General features: G+C 42.2%; 1 protein-coding gene across 9 annotated transcripts in view; it reads right to left on the reverse strand.

Annotated features, from left to right (window-relative positions):
* Positions 1 to 20,253, reverse strand: part of EPHB1 (EPH receptor B1) — a 331,437-nt gene that overhangs the window by 34,670 nt on the left and 276,514 nt on the right. For 7 of the 9 annotated variants that reach the window (XR_008330672.1, XR_008330669.1, XR_008330670.1 and 4 more), the window contains exons 7-12: positions 20,053 to 20,215; positions 16,859 to 16,967; positions 15,968 to 16,032; positions 6,359 to 6,481; positions 3,129 to 3,376; positions 2,017 to 2,232 (exon numbers count right to left, since the gene is read on the reverse strand). Coding sequence is in view for 3 of the 9 variants with exons in the window: in XM_053389846.1 (XP_053245821.1) it covers positions 2,017 to 2,232; positions 3,129 to 3,376; positions 6,359 to 6,481; positions 15,968 to 16,032; positions 16,859 to 16,967; positions 20,053 to 20,215 (924 nt within the window). In the remaining 6 variants the exon portion in view is untranslated. The remainder of the gene's footprint in view (positions 1 to 2,016; positions 2,233 to 3,128; positions 3,377 to 6,358; positions 6,482 to 15,967; positions 16,033 to 16,858; positions 16,968 to 20,052; positions 20,216 to 20,253) is intronic. The other 2 variants (XR_008330673.1, XM_053389847.1) reach the window with 1 other exon arrangement.

A 20,253-nucleotide genomic window follows, 5' to 3' on the forward strand; every position in this document is an offset into this window, starting at 1 on the left:
GCTTTTTGGATCCAGTGAAATTCATACCAACTAACACCAGCTGGCTGCTTGTTTCTGGCTCAGTCGCTGGTATTCGCTCTGCAAGTGAACACCGCTATGGTATGCATGTGATCCTGTTTTAATCTCTCCAGTGTCAGGTATAAATGTCACAGTCAAGTCCCCAAAACTTCTTGAAGCAAGGACCTTTTCCATTTCACTGGACCTTTCAAAAATTGTGTCTTGCTGCTTGTTTGGCAGGATGTTGGTTAAAGATCTGATGTGCTGAGAAGGGAATTCTGGAACAAATAGTACCCACTTAGCTACACCCTCTAAATTAATGGAACACATATTAAAGGTTTTTCTACAGCATCTATTAAGGTGGCCCTTATCTTTTATGTGCTGTGGTGGTTAGACCAAGATTGGGAATACCTGTGTTCAAATCCCAAATCAGCCACAAAGCCCACGGGGGGATTGTGGAGCAGGCCAGCAATGGCTGAATCTGTCAATGTTGGTTTCTCTCAGTTTTTCAATATTAAAATCAGTTTCCTACTTTTCCTCAGCAATTTGCATCATCATCATCATTAAAAAAAACCTTATGAAAATGTCATGTCCAGTTCTGTTCAATAAAGTGGAAGTTTTAAAACTGAGCTACTATGAAAGATATACCTACCCTTAAAAAGTATAAGGCATAGGAAGAAAGATTTTAAGTTGAATGATTTTGGGAAAATACTATTCAGTGCTGGAACAAACTTTTCAGAGAATTATGAAATTTTGAGCAGTTCAAATCAACAAAAATGTTTTGACAGACATCAATCACCAGTGCTTTAGGATATCCTGACTTAAAGCCAATTAGATAGCCCACTGACCTTGGGCCAGTCGCAGTCTCTCAGCTTAACATACCTCACAGGGTTGTTGTGAGGGAAAAAAATGGGAAGAAAAGAATCAAGTGCGCCACTTTGAGCTTCTTGGAGAAAGGGAGGGATAAAAATGTAATAGACGCTTTCCAGCTTTGTTTTCTGGAATTCTGACACGATAAATAGAGCACACTAAGGGCTGCTGCCAAGGATCAGTAGATGCTGGTCATCAATATTGGTGTTGCTTGAAAACACTCACTTTTGCCTTGAAGTCTCAGCAAGACAGCAGAAGAAGCCATTTGAGTCAACTGTGGAGTCTGAAAGGTCTGCTAAGACTGCAAACGATGTTGAGGCCAGCCAAGACAATGTGACCTAATATGGCCTCTTGCCAAGAAAAACCACCAAACTTTTCTTAGGAGAATTAACTCTAAGACATATCTTAAATCAAGAACTGCAAAATCCCACAGTGCTGTTGTAACTGTGTTTTGAATTTCTTGTGAATTCTGCATTTCCTCCCTTCATTAAAAAGCAAGAGTTCACTGTATGAACCACACAGTAAAATACCTGCATCCACTTAATAGGTGACTTCATGGCTTTTACAATATACACTGAGAGTCAATATACACTTCAGTATTAGAACCTGGACTTAATGAGCTGTTGGCAATCTGAGAAGTGATAGAGGAAGCTGTCCGTTGTTTCGGCAACAATGTATGCTTCTGAAAAAGCACATATCCAGTGTCTTCAAAAATTTCATTAAGCTGAATGGCTACGAAGTGGCTGCTGTGCTGAGCCTATCAGAAGTGTCAGTGATAAGTACTATTTTGCTGTTCCCTTGAACTTGCCATCTGCTATGATCACCTGTTTGCTCATGTTCCTAGGCCGATACTTTTTCTCTCCTCCCTTCCTCTCTATTTCCCATTCAAAATATAGTTCCTTTGGGACCAAGCCTTCTTTGAAATATGTCTCCAATATGACCTTGGTCCTCATAATCACCATACAACAAATTATGACTGCAATAAATATTGGAATGGATATTCAACTAAAACCATTTTGTATGGAAATCATTAGAAGAGGTCCAATGCATAGTTGCAGCTGTTATCACTGACTAAAAGTGAATTGATGGAAACTGCACATCTCCCTCCACGTGAGTTCTTACATACATGATATGTGAACAGGTACTTACCAAAGAGCTGGTATAAGTTGGGTCTGAGGTGTCATCTTGTAAGTAACGTGACAGGCCAAAGTCAGATACTTTGCAAACCAGGTTGCTGTTGACCAGGATATTTCTGGCTGCAAGGTCCCGGTGGACGTAATTCATTTCTGCAAGGTACTTCATACCAGCTGCAATCCCTCGCAGCATCCCCACCAACTGGATGACTGTAAACTGCCCATCGTTTTGCTGTATCAGTGAAAGTTAAATGAAAGAATTAGCATTCCTCTGTATTCAAAGAATCCGGGCTGGGAATAGTATCCTACAATACGGGCTCTAAGAAACAGAGATCTATTTGGCCAGATAGGGAGGCTAATTTTGGGGAAATGTGAAGGAAGCGGTCCCAAGAGATGATAGGAAATCTCAGAAGCAGTAGCTGAAGGAAGGAGAAAGAACAGGCAATAGACCGGAAACTAATTCTAATGAAAGCGTAAGTGGAAGAGATGGAGTGGCAACGAAAATATGAGCAGTAAATGAAGAGAATTGAGAAAAGGAAGGACCAATGAAGGAATCTCAAGGAAAAAGCCATTGCCTACAATGGCAACCTATACCAACCTGGTATACTCTATATCTTATTGGACTACAACTCCCACCTTCCCTGACCATTGGCCATTTTGCTAGGGCTGATGGCAGTTGGAGTCCAAACTTCCTGAGAGCACCAGAATGGGCAAGGCTGGTCCAAGAGCAGGAGAAGCTCTCCACTGGTGTCAGAAGGAGAGTTGGGGACCATTTAACAGTCCTAGGATGATGGTGATTATTTATATCCTGCCCTTTTCCCTGACAGAACTCAAGATAAAAACAAGAACTGCTAAAAACATAGAAAAATCAATAAAATCTGTTTAAAATACTTATCAGCTGGGTTGCTACAAAATGCAGTAAACATTTGGGCAACTTCCAAACAGATTTAGCAATAATTACATTAAGGCCAGGATGTCATTGTTGTTTTGGACGATTTAATTTGGAAGGAAAGGCATGCTCCTGCATTTGGAGGGCTGAATTGCACAGTGGACACCCCCACAAGAGCTGGCCTCATTAAATTGATCCAATTTCATTATCACTTCAAAAAGAAAGTAAGTCATACTTACTCGTAAAAAGGAATCCAGGGCACCATTTTCCATAAACTCTGTAATAATCATCACTGGACGGCTTTTGGTGACCACCCCCTCTAGCCGAATGATGTTTGGATGATCAAACTGACCCATGATGCTGGCCTCACTCAGGAAATCCCGCCGCTGCTTCTCAGAGTAGCCAGCCTTTAATGTCTTAATAGCCACATAGATTTCTCTCTTGCCAGGCAGTTTGAGGCGCCCTTTGTAGACTTCACCAAACTCCCCTGTAATGGAACAGGTACCATTTACAATTGACTTTGCTCATTCTGCTATTTTTAGGGGGGGGGGGAGAGAAATGAGAGCTACCCAAGCTGAGGACAAGGTGCTTGCCCAAGACATTTTAAAATTTCTTCAAAAGGTGAGTGGCAGCAAAACACATGTCTAAATACCAACCCAGTAATAAAGTGAGCAGAAGCAACACACAGCACAATTCTTGTACCTTTAACTATTGTCAAAGAGGGAGGTTTGGGCCGGTGAGCTTTTTTCTTTTAGCACTATCACATGACATGATGCTATGACATCACAATGCTGAAAGGTCCAGAAGCCTCTGTTCCAGCTTCCTCCAGGCTGGGTCTCTCCAGATGTTGCTGGACTACAGCTCCCTAGCCAGCATGGCCAACAGTCATGGATGATAGGAACTGTAGTCCCAATATCATTTTGATGGCTCCAGGTTGCCTGAAACCCTGGAGAGCAGCTGCCAGTCAATGTAAACAATACTGAGCTAGATGGACCAATAGTTTGACTTGGTACAAGGCAGCTTCCTGTGGTGCTTCCAACTACTCAGCCATCAGTTAATTCAGTAGAAATATGTTTTATGTTGTAATCTGTTTCGTTTAAGAGAAACTTCCTAACAGTAAGAACTGTTTGAAAGGGAAACAGGAGGTGGTGGGCTCCTCTTCACTGTCTGCAATGCTGAAATTGATTATGGCCAGGGATGCTGTAGATCCTGCAAAAAGCAGAGATCTAGATGACATCCAAGGTCTCTCCCAAGCTGTCACACTAATGGTACAATCCTCTACATGTATACTCAGAAGCAAGTCCTACTGAGTTCATGGAGCTTTCTCTCAGTTAAGTAGGCATAATATTGCAGCCTTACTCTGTGATCCTAAGTCAATGTGCTAAGTCTTACTGAATTCATTGGACTTATTTTTAAGAAAGTATACTTAAGATCAAGTCACAAGATAGGCAAGACAAATGTAACTCTGACACAATTAGTAAAAGAAGAAAAGCAACAAATAGGACAGAAGAGACCAAAAACTGTTTTTATTCCAATTTTATACCAAAGCAGACAGAAAACTATTTACAGTGGACTTCAGTGGAAGCAGACAGGTGAAATTTTTAGAATGGACTTCAGTGGAAGCAGAGTAAAAGGCTTGGGCTTGCTGCTTGAGCTGCTCCCCAAGGCTCTTGTGAGCTACCAGTGTCTTCCATCTTGTCTCATAAAATGGGGAAGGAAAGGCTTTTGTGGAATGAGTGGGAGACAGAAAGTGTGGTTGGGAGGGAGATAAAGTAAAAGAGAAAATTAAGGATGCTTCCAGACAATAGCTCATAAAATAGGCACAGTACCAACTCCAGAAGAGGTACTTCCTATTCCAAACATTTGGTGCCATGATGGTACTGCCATTGTTGTGCCACCCAACTGCCTCTAGTCCATTTGGACAGAGAGAGATCAGAATGAAAATCCACTTGCTGTACATCTGATGCTCAGAAGCAGCTTCATCTGGAAGCAACTTTGGTGGAAAAAGAAGCAACGCTGAAGCACTGAATGCAAATAGCAAGCAATGAATGCAAACAATAGGTTGGCACAGATTATAGGCAACTGGTTATAAGGATGCTGGAAAGAAAGAAAGAGCAAAGAGATATAGCAGCAGATGGGCTCTGACACATGGGAGTTGGGAAATTACATATTAGCAAATAAAAAAACTTTTCTGAGGCAGACTCTAGATGCCCAGAGCAAAGGAATGGGCAAAAAGTATACTCTGGTCCATTGGTGGACTACAGGCCACTTTCGGATGGTTCATATAGGGTAAAGCTGGGCTGAGGAGCCTGTGGCTCTCCAGGTGATGTTGAACTCCAACTAGCCTGGCCAATAATAAAGGGTGATGAGACTTGTAGTCCAACCATGTCTGGAGACCCACAGGTTCCCCTACCCCTGTTATAAAGAATGCTAGACTAGCTTACTCCTAGTGTGCTCCACCCAAGCACTTCTTATATTCTCAGGAAAGACTGCATACTCAGGATTTCCACCATTTCACAATGGTGGAAAGATTCTGAGTATGCACACTTACTCTGTAAATTTGGGGTGAGAGGACATTGGAAATCCTTGGGGATGGTAGTAGACCAGCCCTCTCATGGTGTAGTCAAAATGCAATACTTTGCTGTCTTCAGGTTGCGATACTTTCCCCTTTTGATGGACTTGATGGGCTTTGGGATCTACCTATGGTCCACTGCTACCACAAAGATTCTTTTTTCCGCTTACATGGCTACTGTTAACTAAAGTTCTGAACATGCTGCTCACTAACCTCCTTCTAGGTGAACTGTACTTCCTGGATCATTTGAAGTTGTACAGTGATGAAGCAACATTCCCACAATGTTAGCACTGTCTTTGGGAATGGGTCTCTGGTATGATGAGTTTGAGAAGTGCTCAGGGGCAGTAGTTAAACTGTGCCGGTCCTGGGTATAAGCTTACCACTCAAAAGATTTAAAGGGAACAAGTCAAACGATTTGCACAGAATAACAACCAATCTCCTAAATGCTGTTGTTCACACTGTTGTTTAACACAAACGGCTGGTTTTTAATAACTAGAGGGTAGGTTGTTGTTGTTGTGTGTGTTTTAATGGCAAGTATGCAAGCTTTTCCTTCTGAAATTAGCTAACGGCCCCAAAAAGGTATGATTCCTGCTGTAGCAGATAAGAGAGATGCTGTAAACTAGGGAGCTATTGCCCTACCTATTTATTGTTAATTAAACCAGGGAGCACAACAATGTATTAAAGTGAGTCAATTAATTAAGCACAGTCTCTTAAATCACAGAAGAAAATTCTGTTAGGCTTCCAGGAGAAAAGTGCCAGTCCACTGTTAATTGAGCAGAACGAGCCTGAGCATCGACAACAGAGGAGGGAAGGGAAGAAAGCAGGAAGGTAAATGAAGGGAAGGGGAAAGGGGGGAGGGATGCCACTGAAACCTGCCCAATGGGAAATGAGTCACACCTGCTCCAATGACTTCTTCAATCTTCACGAAAGACACATCAATTTCCTTGGCAAACTCACGAACAGCTTCATTGGGGTCCTCATACGTAAAAGGGTCAATGTAGATCTTCATTCCTGGGGAGCCTTCTCATTTTAGAGAAGAGCGGAAGAGAGAGAAAAAATCATATTCATCTCTGGGAAAAGGGATCAACAGCACGTCTCCCCCTAAACCTTCCTTCCTTGCCTATCTGTACAATCAGCTCCCCTAGTCACTTGCTCTCTTGTTTCATTCTTCCTCTTATATTTCTCTCCGCTTCCCCTGCATTATCTTTTCTCCTTGAAATGTATAACATATTAGTTATAACTGGCAGATTGGGAGCAGGCCATGGGTTGCACCCAGAAAGTGGGTGCACACTGTTATTTATTGAAGCAGTACCAAATCCATTAGCAGGAGAGTCAAGGAAAGAACTGCAGGTAGAGATCAATATTTATCAATCTGACACCTTTCCTGCGTCGGTCTGATTGGAAGGGTTATACCAGGTGGCTGTGCTATAGCAGTGAATGCAGGGCAAAAATAAAGATAAAAATCAAAGAGAATAGCAGCAAGCTGAGAGAATAAATGAATGAAGAGGAGGAGGGGGGGAGAAATGGAAGAAAGAAGGAAATCGCTTTGGGAAAAGTTGTCTCAGAAATGAAAAAGAAGAAAGGAAAGAAAAATCAAGAGGATTCAATCACAGTGAAAATCATCACGGTGTCCCTTCTGAAAGAGGAGGCGTATACAGATGAAGGACTTAAGAGAGTGCAGAAAGTCATTTGTTCAGCTGTTTGACATTCTAGGAGCTTTCCAGTTGATTCAGATTGACCACCTCTGTAGCCTGGTGTTGAATGCCTCCTTGCAAGCCCTCTCTTGTTCAGGCTGAACATTCAACCCGCTAGAGGGAAGTTACAAACGAACACTAGTTTGCTGTTTTTATGGGAAAGATGGCAGCAGGTTTACGATGCTGCTGTTCATGCATAATTTAAGCCATTTTTATTTACCCAACATACCTTTGATAGTTTTGTGGCTGCTACTAAAATGACAGAATGCAGCAATTACAAACGAGTGAGCATCCTAATGATAAAATACAGCCTCCATAATAAATATTCTTGGGGGTTTGCTTTAGCTTTCAAAAAGCGTCACACGGCCCCTTGCAGCAGGCTGCCAAATCTCTACCAGACATGACTGAGAACTTGTAGGCTGCTGCAGGGAGTTTGGGAGGTTGCCGGCAGGAGTTAACTTTGGTAGAAACCTCATTATTTCACTCATTAAATTTTAAGAGAGATCTCACACTCAGGAACACAAATCGCATTGGTGGAGGCGTTTCCTCCCATCTGGTGCACATTAAATTGTGGAACCCGTGAATCTAACAAAGGCTAGTCAAGTTGCTGTTTTGAGATTACACTGCAAACTTGAACGCTGGAAAAAAACCCCGATCACTTTCACCCATTACAAAGGCAACTGATGTATTTCTTGTTTGTGGCCAGGTGCTAATAGAGAGAAGTGAGAGCTCTACCACCTCCTGAACTGCGGCTTAGTCCTCTCGGGCCTTTTATGCCATTCACCTGTCAAATTACCTGGCCTGCAGGATCCAAAAAGGTGTTGCTGTAGCTATGAGGCCCAGCAGGCTGAAGCTGAAAATCCCAGTCTTCCGAACGTGAAAATGGGCTTCCCAAGTAGTGAAAGTCACCTGAGCTAAACATGGCATGCATTACATCACACCACCCTTTGCCAGCCTGGTGCTCTCCAGAAAATTGTCCTTCCATTTCTTCTTCAACTCTCTCTTTGTAGTGTACACTATTTTCAGAGAAGTGGCTAACCTAAGATTTGTCATATGCTTTTGACCAAAATGAATCACTATATTTAACACCTGAAAAGATTGCCAGAGATACTCTGGGTGATCACAGCAGGCAATCCTTGGAATGCATTGCACAGTTATCTTGTTTTCACTGGAAAAATAGTAATCCTCTTTTATTCTGGGCAATGGCACTAAAGTCAGCCCCACTGCTGTGACTCTCCTATTCCCTACTCTCACCTGCCCCTTTCTCTTTCCATCCTATTATTAACTTTTGTTCTAGCATCTCATCTCTCCTGGGATTTGCTCCTCACCTTTTTTATGTTTGGCAATCAGTCAGAGAGCAAACACTCTCCACCTCTTCTCGGCTTAGGACTGCAGTTTTAATGTCTATATAATTAATCCAATCCCATTCAAGCATTGTTCGTTTACCACATATTTAACGTTAAGCAGCAGCCGTAAGCCCTATGAAATGTGAAGATGCAGGTCTAGAATATCCCAGGACTGCAGAGGAGTCACTCCAGAGAAACTCCAGAGTTTCTATGAGTCTTGAGAATTCAGAGTGCCTGACACTCACAAGTCACATAGGAACAGTGCAGAACGTCCATTCCCCACCAACTGCTGGTTGCTACTCATCCGGATGGTGCACCACATCTAGTAGAAGCAGCACAGGTGGCATAGGACACAACACCTAGTGAAATACCAAACCCTTACAATAGTTCATCTCTCTTCCTTGCAGTACAATTCTTTCATTTACAGCTTAGTAGTAAAGCACTAAATCTGCCAAAGGGAAAGCTGCAGCTTACAGGAAGGCAGCCTTAGGCACACACTGGGCCAAAACTCTATCCTTCCATTACTGATGGCAAAACCTGCGATGAAGTCATCCATGCTTTGCCCAGTTCATAAATCTTTTTACAGCTTCATCACATACATTTTTACTGTTCCATAAATCCTTTTACAAGTGCAGCTGATGCTCTAGCAGGATTACAAAGGAATTTACAAGATCATAACCAAGGCTGGCTTACAGATTAGAAAAGCAAAACAAACATATAATGCAGAAGGATCAAGGTGGGGACGCAATGACCTTGGACTTAGTGCTACCCACTCGGCCAGTGTAAAATGGCTTCTAAATGTCCAGGAGAAAGGTATCCATGCTGCTGACAAACAGCTCTGGGCTCATAAGAAGTCTGAGGAAATCTGCCAGAGTTTGGAACCAGACTATGGATAAAGGCAGTCTGACATATTTGGAACAACATGTCTGGAAGTGTAAAGTTCAGTACAAAGACCAAATCCAACCATAGGGCTATCAATAAAAGCTTTATGATTCGTCTACTCAAAGATGGTGAGTAGAATGGTGTATATTCCTAGTTGACAGGAGCTGTTTGGTTTTCTTGCTGAGAATTAGCAACCTCTCTGTTCTGCCTAAAGAAGAGGACTTTTCTGCACAGGTGTGTGTGTGTGTGTGCGCGCGCACACACACACACCACTTACAAGCAATAGACTCAAGTGACCGCATACACACACAGCGCTGGGAAATAATTAAATAGTTCAATTCAAACCCAGAAATGGCAGGAGAGAGCTACAGAGTCCTCATGGCTCACAAAGGGACACTCTCCAGATTCCGAAGATGTCAGTGAGGGTGAAGGAAACCCCATAGAGACCAGAGGTGCAGCAGGGCTCTGCTTAGGCTGTTCAGCCTCCCCATCTAACAGCTGGTGTGTGGGGTCACGCAGCAGCTGCTTTCCCATGCATCCTCCAGCCTTCTGCTGGCCCCAGAGTTTCAATTCTAGTTGTGGATATTTTTGGATCCAGTATTTTTGTATGGATTGAAGTGAGAGGGCACAGAGGGCGTTTAAAGGGTGTTTAGAGGTGCTCCCCACTTTAGTTTCACTGAAGCATGCAGTTGGGGAGAATGCCTGTATCTCAAAGTTGTGCATTTTTTTCTGCACCACCAGCAGATGGCAAGCTAGTGAAAGATGCATCTCTCTAATTTTGTGTTTCAGGGTTTTCAAGGACACACAATTTGCATCTTGCATGGATACTTACCAAAACAATAACTGAGAACATGAATCCAGTGGAATCACCTGGCTATGAGGCTATATGCACAGTATTAGCATGGGCACACAGCTCTTGCCAGCACACAAAATGGATCATGGACTTTTGGAAATTACCTTTAAGATGTAGGAGAGTTTTAGCCAAAATAGCTAAATGGAACCTCCACATATAGAGCTAGTGTACCTATGTATATATAAATACCAGATGCTGATGATAACAACAAGGGAGGTCTTCATGTCTAGCTTGTGACCATGGGAAGCATCTGGTCAGTCTCTGTTAAAAACAGAATGCAAAACTAGATGGACCTTGCTCTGCTCCAGCAAGCAATTATTGTCTTCTTAACTTCTTACTTGTAGAACAAGATACTGATACTCTGCAAGCAGGCACATGGAAGAGACTGGCTTGCCAATTGAGGCTGCCTCATTTGTATTTGGCTGCTTATTGCATCTAGGTCATTTGAATGCCAGCACTCCAACACTCAGAAAATGGTTTGAAGAGTTAATTAGACAGACTAACCTAGATGTTTCATTTGGGGGAAAAGATATACACTGTAAAGATTTCTGTTTTACTGTTGCAGTGATAGACTATAGCACTGGCTCTGCAGTGTGCGGAAACAGAATTGAAAGCGTTGCTTGTTACCTTGTACCCTTTTTTATCTACATCAGCCAAGTAGAGGGTCTGCTTACTAGAGCTTTGCGGGGGTAATGAGGGACTTTTCCATGCACTATGGTTTCACACTATGGTTTCCGTCATGGCGTTCCATGGTGCCAGAAGCAGTTTAGTCATGATGGCCACATGACCCGGAAAGCTGCCTGTGGACAAATGCCAGCTCCCTCAGCCTGAAAGCAAGATGAGCACCACAACCCCATAGTCGCCTTTGACTGGACTTAACCGTTCAGGAGTCCTTTACCTTTACCTTTGCTGAGGGACACTTTCTTCCCACCACAAACATAAAGAAATGGTCCTGACCTGTGGATTCTTCCAAGTCCTGGGATTTTAAAAGAAAATGTTTTATTTGCTCTCCTTCTCCATTATCTAGCCTGCTATAGTTAGCAAAATGCCTTCTTTCAGGAAACCTTAAAAGACCTCTTATGTGCATATTTTCATATTCATGTGAGAATGATCTCTGGCCAAACCAAGCCATTCTCCAGAGCTTGGATTCTCTGGGCTCTCTTGGCCATTACTTCCTCACTTAACCTTCCGACTGAGCAGTGTGGAATTAGGAGAGTATCCTGTTCACAGAGCTTTCATTAGTAGTCACCGTGGCTTTCTTAACATGCTTTCCCAATCCATCCATCCCTATACTCAGAATTTATGGATGGAATTCCAAGCAGCGCTAAAGAGATCACTCCATCAGCACAAACATTTTTGCTTCCCTGATGGAAAGATCTCCCATCTCCTCCCGTTGCATGCTATTCTGGGTGTTCTCTTACCCCTCTTTGGGCTGGTAGGAGGGCATGAGAGCACACAGGGGGAGGAGAAGGGGGAAGCCCCATTGTGCTAGTGGGACTTGTTGCACTGGATCCGGCTAGCACGCTAGGTAAAGGTAAAAAGGTAAAGGACCCCTGGATGGTTAAGTCCAGTCAAAGGCGACTCTGGGGTTGCAGCACTCATCTCGCTTTCAGGCTGAGGGAGCCAGTGTTTGTCCACAGACAGCTTTCTGGGTCATGTGGCCAGCATGACTAAACCACTTCTGGTGCAACAGAATACCATGACAGAAACAAGAGCGCATGGAAATGCTGTTTACCTTCCCACCGCAGCAGTACCTATTTATCTACTTACACTGGCGTGCTTTTGAACTGCTAGGTTGGCAGGAGCTGGGACAGAGAAATGGGAGCTCACCCCATTGTGAGGATTTGAAATGCTGACCTTCTGATCGGCAAGCCCAAGAGGCTCAGTGGTTTAGACCACAGCGCCACCCGCACTCAAATTCCAGGAACAGATTCTTTTATTTTGTGCAGTGCAGGCCTTGCCTAGAGGTTGCCAAAGGTGCATAATCTGAAATGTGTGCAGTCTTCAAGGCACTATCAGCGGTCACCTGGGATATGCACTGTTACCAATGAGCTGTAACTCAGATTTGACATCCAGGTGGGAGCTTTTCCCAAAAGAGGTGGGTGGGCTTTGAAAATAAAGGAAATGCATTGGCAGGATTGATTCAAGGCATGGCACCCCACAGATCAATGCAGGAAAACATACCTGCAGAAACCTTTGTTTTGTCTCAGAAGGAATGAGTTGATCTGCTGCCTATTAATAACTTTTAAAATTTCTGCACAGAGGAGGCCAGAATTTATGTGCTGCCTTACCTACATATTTTTGCCTTGCTTTATGCAAGCTGTCTCAAATTTGTCCTGATGGGCTGCCCTTATAATGTTCCTGCCACTGGGCTGTGTGTTTGCTTTTGCCTTATACGAAATAATTCTTTCCATTAAAAAAAAAATGCTGTCAGACAGAGAGACAAAGTGCTGTTTTGGGGAAAATGTCAGCAGTGGGAACACATCAGAGGACCAAGGGCATAGGGAGAAGTACTGTAATGGCTCAGGGAACAAGGCTTTAGCTAATGGGCATTAAAAAGTGCAGAAATGCCGCAAAAGAGCATCATGGCAGTAGGGAAGAGGTGTATCATGTATACAAACAGTCCAGCGGTGTTTGAGGAGTGGTAAATATGTTTGCTCAAAGATTTGCTGGCTACAGGGGTACGAAGGTCATGCTGAAGAAGCTCCTGCAGAGCCCAGAAAGTAAAAATCCATCCAAATGTCATGACACAGAAAACTAACTTGCTGAACAAAGACACAGCAAACAGCAACCATGGGGATGTGTGCATTTTTATATCAAAAAGGGAAGTTTCTACCTGTATTGCAAAAACAACACTAAGACAGGAAGGGCAATCTGCTCAAGCGCGGGGTCAACTTTTTTCTATTCATCTACATCTCAGGGCCACCATCAATCTCAGGAAATGTGGTCCAAACCTAAGCCCACTTCTCCAACATTACACATTCCTACTCACATTCAAAAATGCACATAGAAATAAGCCAGAAATCCATGTCTTTCTAGCATCATATATATGTGTACTTTGAATAATTTTCTAGAAGTACTGGCCTCACATTTATTTATTTGGAATGGTATGTGTGTTCCATACTTCCTCCAAAGAGCCCAAAACAGGGTAAGTAGGGTTTTCTGTAGAAAGGAAGTAAAATTTCTTAGACTTGGGTTTTATCAGGAAATTTCTGAGATTTTTCTTGGTCTCACCTATCTAGAAAAAGAAGACCACTTTGCAGAAATTTCTCCACCATTTTTGGTGGGGGGCAGTATCCATCCCCCCCCCACAATGCCCTAGAATGACTTTTGGAAAAATTTCTCATCTCCTGGAGAGATTAAGTGAATTCCTCTCCCCATAATTTCTCTGCCCACAAATATGGTGGAGAATTTTGAGAGGCAATTTGTACAGAGCTGTAATTTTTAGATTATCTTGTAACTGGGTGTTGATGGGAGTCCAACAACTTTTGCGGAGGCCACATGTTCCACATCTATATTTTCTTTCCCCCACCAGCTCTAAGGGTCACTGTTCTATAAATGGAACCCTCAAAGATGTCAGACTCTCAGAGCTAAGTTCCAAACACTCTCATATTTACATTTATAGGTATATTGATTTATTAGCATAAGTAGCCTACAGGTATTTATATAACATATATTGTCCCTTAGTAAAATAAATAAATTCAGTCGTGGCCGATAAATGCTATTTGTGCTCAGTAATTTCAGATATACCAGCATGTTAGTTAGAAAGTTGATATAATAGTGTAACTTTATATTTATGTTTTTTGAGTTATGCTTTTTTGGCAGTTTTCACAATCTTCTGTATAGTCTAGTATACTGACATATATTTTGTACTGAAGTAAACATTTTAGGTAATCTGATCACACGTTTCTTTAAGGGGTATTACACATTAGCGGAAAAATATGGATAGTTACTTTATCCTGATTCACTGTTGCCGAACTTAGAAACTTTCTGTGCAAAGGATCCCATCATCCATATTCACATTGGTCTCATTAAATAGCTTTAAAATTATTTAAACCTATTAGGCTCCAGCACTGAGCTCTCTTGGCCTCTGTTTTCAGCTTAATTATCTTCCCTTAAGGATAAGAAGTGATCCAGAGACATTTTGTCCAAAAGTTAAAATTAAGAAAATCTCAGGGATATACAACAAAGCATCTGAAGGTCAGGAAGTACAAGAGCAACTACAAATTTAGCAGGAAACCTTAATTCCACCTTTTGCAGTACGCTCTTGGTTAATCTTTAATTCCATGGCTGCATGTTCATGATCCGTCCATTTGAATTATAATGAGTACATTCTCCCCAAGAATTTAGGCTCACATTTTCCTTTTAAAGAAAGAGAAAGTCTGGGAGGCTTCTCTCCTAAAGTGCAAATTGGATTTTAGCTGCTCCCAATTTGGTTTTCTTCCCCCTATCTCATTTCCTGCTTTGGCTGTGGTTTACATAGGTATTGCTGCTGGCTGTAATCTGAAGAGCCCTAAAGAGCTGTGTGCATTTGTGTTGGAGATTTCCCCTGAAACACCTGGGAACTGTCGAATATAATTGTTTGCAGCTGGTTCTGCATGCACAGCAAGCACGTAAAGTATGTGTAGGTGCGGGCGGAGAAGTGTCGATGGACAGTGATTACTCACTGGCCAAGATTGCCGCCTTGCTATTTTATTATCCTATTAACTTTCCTAATACAGGTTATAAAGGCTCATTTGCTGCCTTTCAGGAGAGCTCCGTTTGCATTCTGGGAAGGATCTGGATATGATCTGTTTACTAAACAGCTGATGAAAAGCCATATGCCTATATTTCACTGTGACTAATCAATCTATGCATTTCAAAAGGAGGAAGTTGGAAAAACCAGGCACTTTATAGAATTGGGGGGGGGGGGTGTTTGTTTATCGATTCCCTCCAAGACCTTGCCTTTGCTCATCAATCTAACTATAGCAAGCAAAAAGGCAGTTGCTCTTTACAGTAATCTGTGACAAACTCCCATTTCTGCTGAGCCGAGGTCTGTGTGTAGGCCTCTCTCCTAGGACTCATGTGTAAAAGGGCTGATGACAAGCGCATACTACAAGTAACTGGCTGACAAGCAAGTGCTGCATACATCTCAGCTTCTCATTTTTCCTAAAACACGCATTTGTAAAAAATAATGGCAGAACCTGTTTCAACATCTGACTAAACAAAAGCCAGGAGGCACAAAGGCTGAGGATTTCCTCCAGAGCTTTTTGAAACCTTACATTCTCCCTGTTTCCTTGCTGCCTTTTTAAAAATTTGCTCTGCAGAGTATCTCCTGAGAAAATCCCCACTTTCATACAAGCTTAAACATCTTCCATGAAAATGCTTGTTCTCGCTTTAAATTCTCTGCCAATATATTCCTTGAAATGATCCCTGCTCCCCTCCTTAGTTATCTCAGTACTGTCCATCTCTCTTGGCATTCCTTTCACTTTATCTTACTTCCAAGTTAGACCACAATGCTTAAAGATGCCTTTAAAGTATAGGTATTTATTTATTTATTTTTTAAAAATGTATTTTGTTGTTGAATTTTGATATATAAGGTAGTAAACTGCCTTGGGATAACTTTTATTATCAAAAGGTGGTGCATAAATTTAGAAAACAAATCAATCTAATTGACATTTCTCAACCCTGCCCCAACGAAAAACAGTTACATGGAGCTGTCCGAACTTTCCTGGCTTCTCCCGCTACTCACCTCGACCAGTGCTGTAGTGTTGTAACTTATCACTGTATACTGCCTCTTTGCTGTAAGCTCGCTTCCTAGGAAAATGAAAAAGAAGATGCCGTTCAATCAGTGCCCAAGGCTGTAAAGACATACCAGTTTGTCCTTATTCACTGCACCTTTGTGGCCAAAGATGGAATTAACATATGAAGACTGGCTCAAGGACTGGAGCTGCCTGAGGCGAGGGACAAAATTGCACCCTATCCTTTCCATGTGCGTGACCAGATAGACAGTTGAATCTTACTTCAACATTGGTGACACTGCAGCATTCCCCACAGCACCTGAGAGCAGTAGGACAGCTTTGGGGGCACAGCTCTGTCCTCCAACACCTCATCGCCAGTCCCCATCACCCGGCATCTGTCACCAGAGGCAACCTCCCTAATAGTCAGAGCTGGCCCTGCAAACTGCAAAATGAGTTTTCTACCAGAAACTCCTCAGGAAGAGTGTATTTTGGTAGGCCTGTGTGCATCAAGCTCAGGACCAGTAATGGAAAGCAACAGGCATTTGGAAAGGAGCTTTCTCGGGGAAAGTACCATTAAATGCAGAGACTGATGTAGCTCATGCTGTTGTTGTTTAAATCTGGCACCCTTCGTAAGAGAATACATGCGAGATTCTGCCCCGTGTGCAAGCGTGTCTTAGCAATAGAACATTCGCTCCTTTAAAAAAGGTGTGCTTAAGCTACGCAAACCAAATATCCATTAGCACCTACACCGCGCTTCTTATGTAACCATTACAGATCAATTGTTAGCTCCTTGATTCCATTATCCAGCGCTGCCCTGCAGTAAATGTGTGTGTTTCCACAATCTCCTTCAGGAAGATTCAGCCTTGGAATGAAAGCAAAATTTATAATGTGGCAAATGGTACCTGCTGCAAACAATTGAAATAGCCACTAAGGAGACAATAAAGACGACCCCTGCTGCTGCAGACCCGGCAATCAATGGCAGTTGTTCTCTCAGTTCTGACTTGTAGTCATCTGGAAAAGAAAAGACATTTGTAACATTCTTGCCTGCTCATACAGCCTTTGCTGCTAATAGCAAATCTCTAATATTTATTTACCACCTTTGTATGCCACCATTTCTACCAGGAATTCAGGATGGGTTACATAGGTGATCCAAAGAAGCACAGATCCTGGTTGAAGACCCCTGGAATCCCATGAATGACAGGGATTGTAACAATGCTAACTGGAAAGAGCCATCTTTTCCCAATTCTATATTAGAAGGGCTCTCAGATCCTGAACTCTACAGTTTGGCAAATTGAGTGTTGAGGGCTATGGAAGACAAGCACTTAATAATGGCTCAGTTCACATGGAACACCAAATCATTTTTCATACTACAAGGAAAAGCCTGGAGGGAGCCTTAGACATTTATATTTTTTCTTCCATCTCCATACTTCCCTTGCAGACTCAAAAAACCTAATTACGTTTTGGTTGTTGTTGTTTTGCAAACCTTAGTTTACCATTACATTACTTAGTTTACCATTGCATCAGAACATGCAAACTTTGGCTTATGTTTGCCCTGCAACCCAGGACCTAATTCAGGGAAATGATACCCTTTGAAATGCCTTCTGGCTTTCTTAATAAGTTGATCAGATAGGGAGAACTCTGTATTTGTTCAGTCCTTACCACAATGGACCTCCACATCAATTAACATTTTTATTTTTATTAAAATTATTGTTCATCTTCTGATAATTCTGTCTCTAAGTCCTATCAGCTTAGAATGAATTCACACAAATGGAAATATTTCACACTTCCTTTTAATTTTCTTCCTCTCGTTTTGCAGCTAATTACTGGTAACCTGTTTTATCTCCTGCTTGATGCTTAAATCCTGTGCAAAATCTCATTTAACAATCAATTATTATTTAATAACATACAATATCCATTCTTGCTGTATTTCAATTAGCTGCTTCTATTTCAGACACAGCATTCTCCTTGTCTGCCTAATTGTAAGTATTGGAGAAAATCATTTTTTAAAATGTCCATCAGTTATGTGCTGTGTGTATGTGCTCCCCATACCCTTCCTCAATTAAACTTCTGGACACTAGACAAGGAGGCATTTGTAGCAAAAGTGACTTTGCTAGACTTTGAAAGAACCTCTTAAAAGTGCTCCATGGAGGCAGCCACCTGAATGGGGGGGGGGATTGCTTGCTGATCATTAGCTACGCTGAGAATATATTACTGAAAAGAATATATTTTGTTACAAGCAAAGTAAGATTTGTCTAACCCGGCATCATATATATGTGTCTCCCCTGAAGTTTGAGCTAGAACTTGAACAATTCTTCAAAATATAATTAACCAAACATGTTGGTTTTTCAGTCTTTAGGTTCTGAGAAAATTAATTGTGCACATTTAAAACTGAACCTTGTCCACTTCTACAGATATAGAAATTATGAGACAGTCAAGACTTTTGTGCTTGACGCACTATGGGAATCACATGTGTCTTTAAGATGTGTATATACAGCAGTGAATTGCTGGTTCAGTGACACATGTCAACACCCTTCATGTCAGTGTGTATATCTTTCAAACCAATTTGTCTCCCTAACAGATTACAGTTTTAGTACATACTTCGGATGTACACTTTAAAAATGCAATGGCCAACCCATTCTTAGTGAATAACTATGTGAGATGCTTTAATCCTGATGAACTGAGAGTGGCTGTCAATTGTAGACAAATCTTGAACACTAATACATATTTAGTATGGTAATAATAGAAAACAGGACCATAGAACTTTATCACAGTTCCTAATCATGTGGAGGGTTCTATTTGCATTCAAATGACTGCAAAGTGGATAATCCTCTTCAGTTCTTCCCTGTTCAGCACAGAAACAGAGAGGTAGGGCTGGCACACCTGGGGACATTGTGGGTGGGGCCTGCCCCATGCCTCCTGATTGGGTTAGTTTCCTGTTTATGTGTCATACCTGCACAAGGCTGTGGTCATGTGCTTATCTGTTTACAGTTCATTCTAGAGAAAGCAAGTCTAAGTTGTAAAATCCCAGCATGGTAATTCTTGCAGGCTATTGGGGCGAAAGTAGTGGCCATGTTTGACACAACATATACAGAAAACCCTCAGTGGTAGAGAAAGATGATGCCTCTGGTCTGATTCCACAGTGGTGGTGAGTGCCAAGGAAGATACTTTGCCTACACTTGGAGAGCTAATCTTTGTCACAGAGTTCTTCCAATTATGCACAATTTCTTCTGGACTTCTTCTAGGCCTGCTTTTTGGAGGAAGGTCCCATACGTTCTCTAGTGCAGAGAGAGAAAGGACTGGCCACCAGAGTAAATTCAGGAGTGCATATGTATACTCTCTTTTATACACTTTTAATTGGCTGCTTGTTGGTAGAGTGTTGGGCTATCATGCTTAAGTAAACAGATTTAATCTACCAACCTTAAACTAATGTACACGGGCCTGTCTCCGTTTCTTCGGAAATCCAAAAATGAACTTGTGACTGTTGCAGTTAGACCTTGGAAGGTGGCGCAGTGTTATACAATCAAAGGATAATGGCAATACAGTCAGGCTCTGAATGTTTACATTCAGTTTATTTCTCAACTTCCTATAACTTCAAACAAAATCTAATTTTATTATACCACCACAGGTGCTTATTTCCTAGAACTGCAGATTTACATGTTGGGTGTGAACAATGAGGGATAGCACACCATACCACACTCATGTATAAATCCTATATTATGCTGAATACTACCCACTGCTGGATACAGAATACTAGGCCACTACTCTGACCATCAGAGGCCAATCTGATCCCTCCCTAGCTTGCATGCAAACACTGAAAACCTATTCATATGCAGTTGGGCGGGGAATCACTTACATGGTCAGGGCAAAAACAGAGATAAGAGATTTCAGTCAGATTAATCCTCCAGCTGGCAATTAATCAAACATCTCTCTAAATCACCAGTCTCTCTCCACACTGCCCCACTGGGAGGCAAGGGTTTGGAGAGACAAGTTGATTTAATCCAATTATAGCTTAGAGGCTCGACAGAGTGCAACCTCCTTCCCTCTGTTCCTTTCTCCGTTCCCTCCCTCCTCCCCCTCCTTTTTTTGTTACACTTACCGTCCGTTAAGGTTTGGAAGCACATTTTTCCACTGTATTTCCCATAGCCAGCCACTGTCCGAGCCCGAACCTGTACCACATACACCATCCCTGGTCGCAGCCCATCAATCCGTGCCGTGTTGGTCTGGCTCTTTGCCATGGAGGAATTGTACTCATTGTGGTCCTTCAGGGAACAGCAAATAGAAAAGAGAAACATATGAG

The sequence above is a fragment of the Podarcis raffonei genome, chromosome 5 (genome assembly GCF_027172205.1).
Source record: "Podarcis raffonei isolate rPodRaf1 chromosome 5, rPodRaf1.pri, whole genome shotgun sequence".
NCBI classification, from domain to species: Eukaryota; Metazoa; Chordata; class Lepidosauria; order Squamata; family Lacertidae; genus Podarcis; species Podarcis raffonei.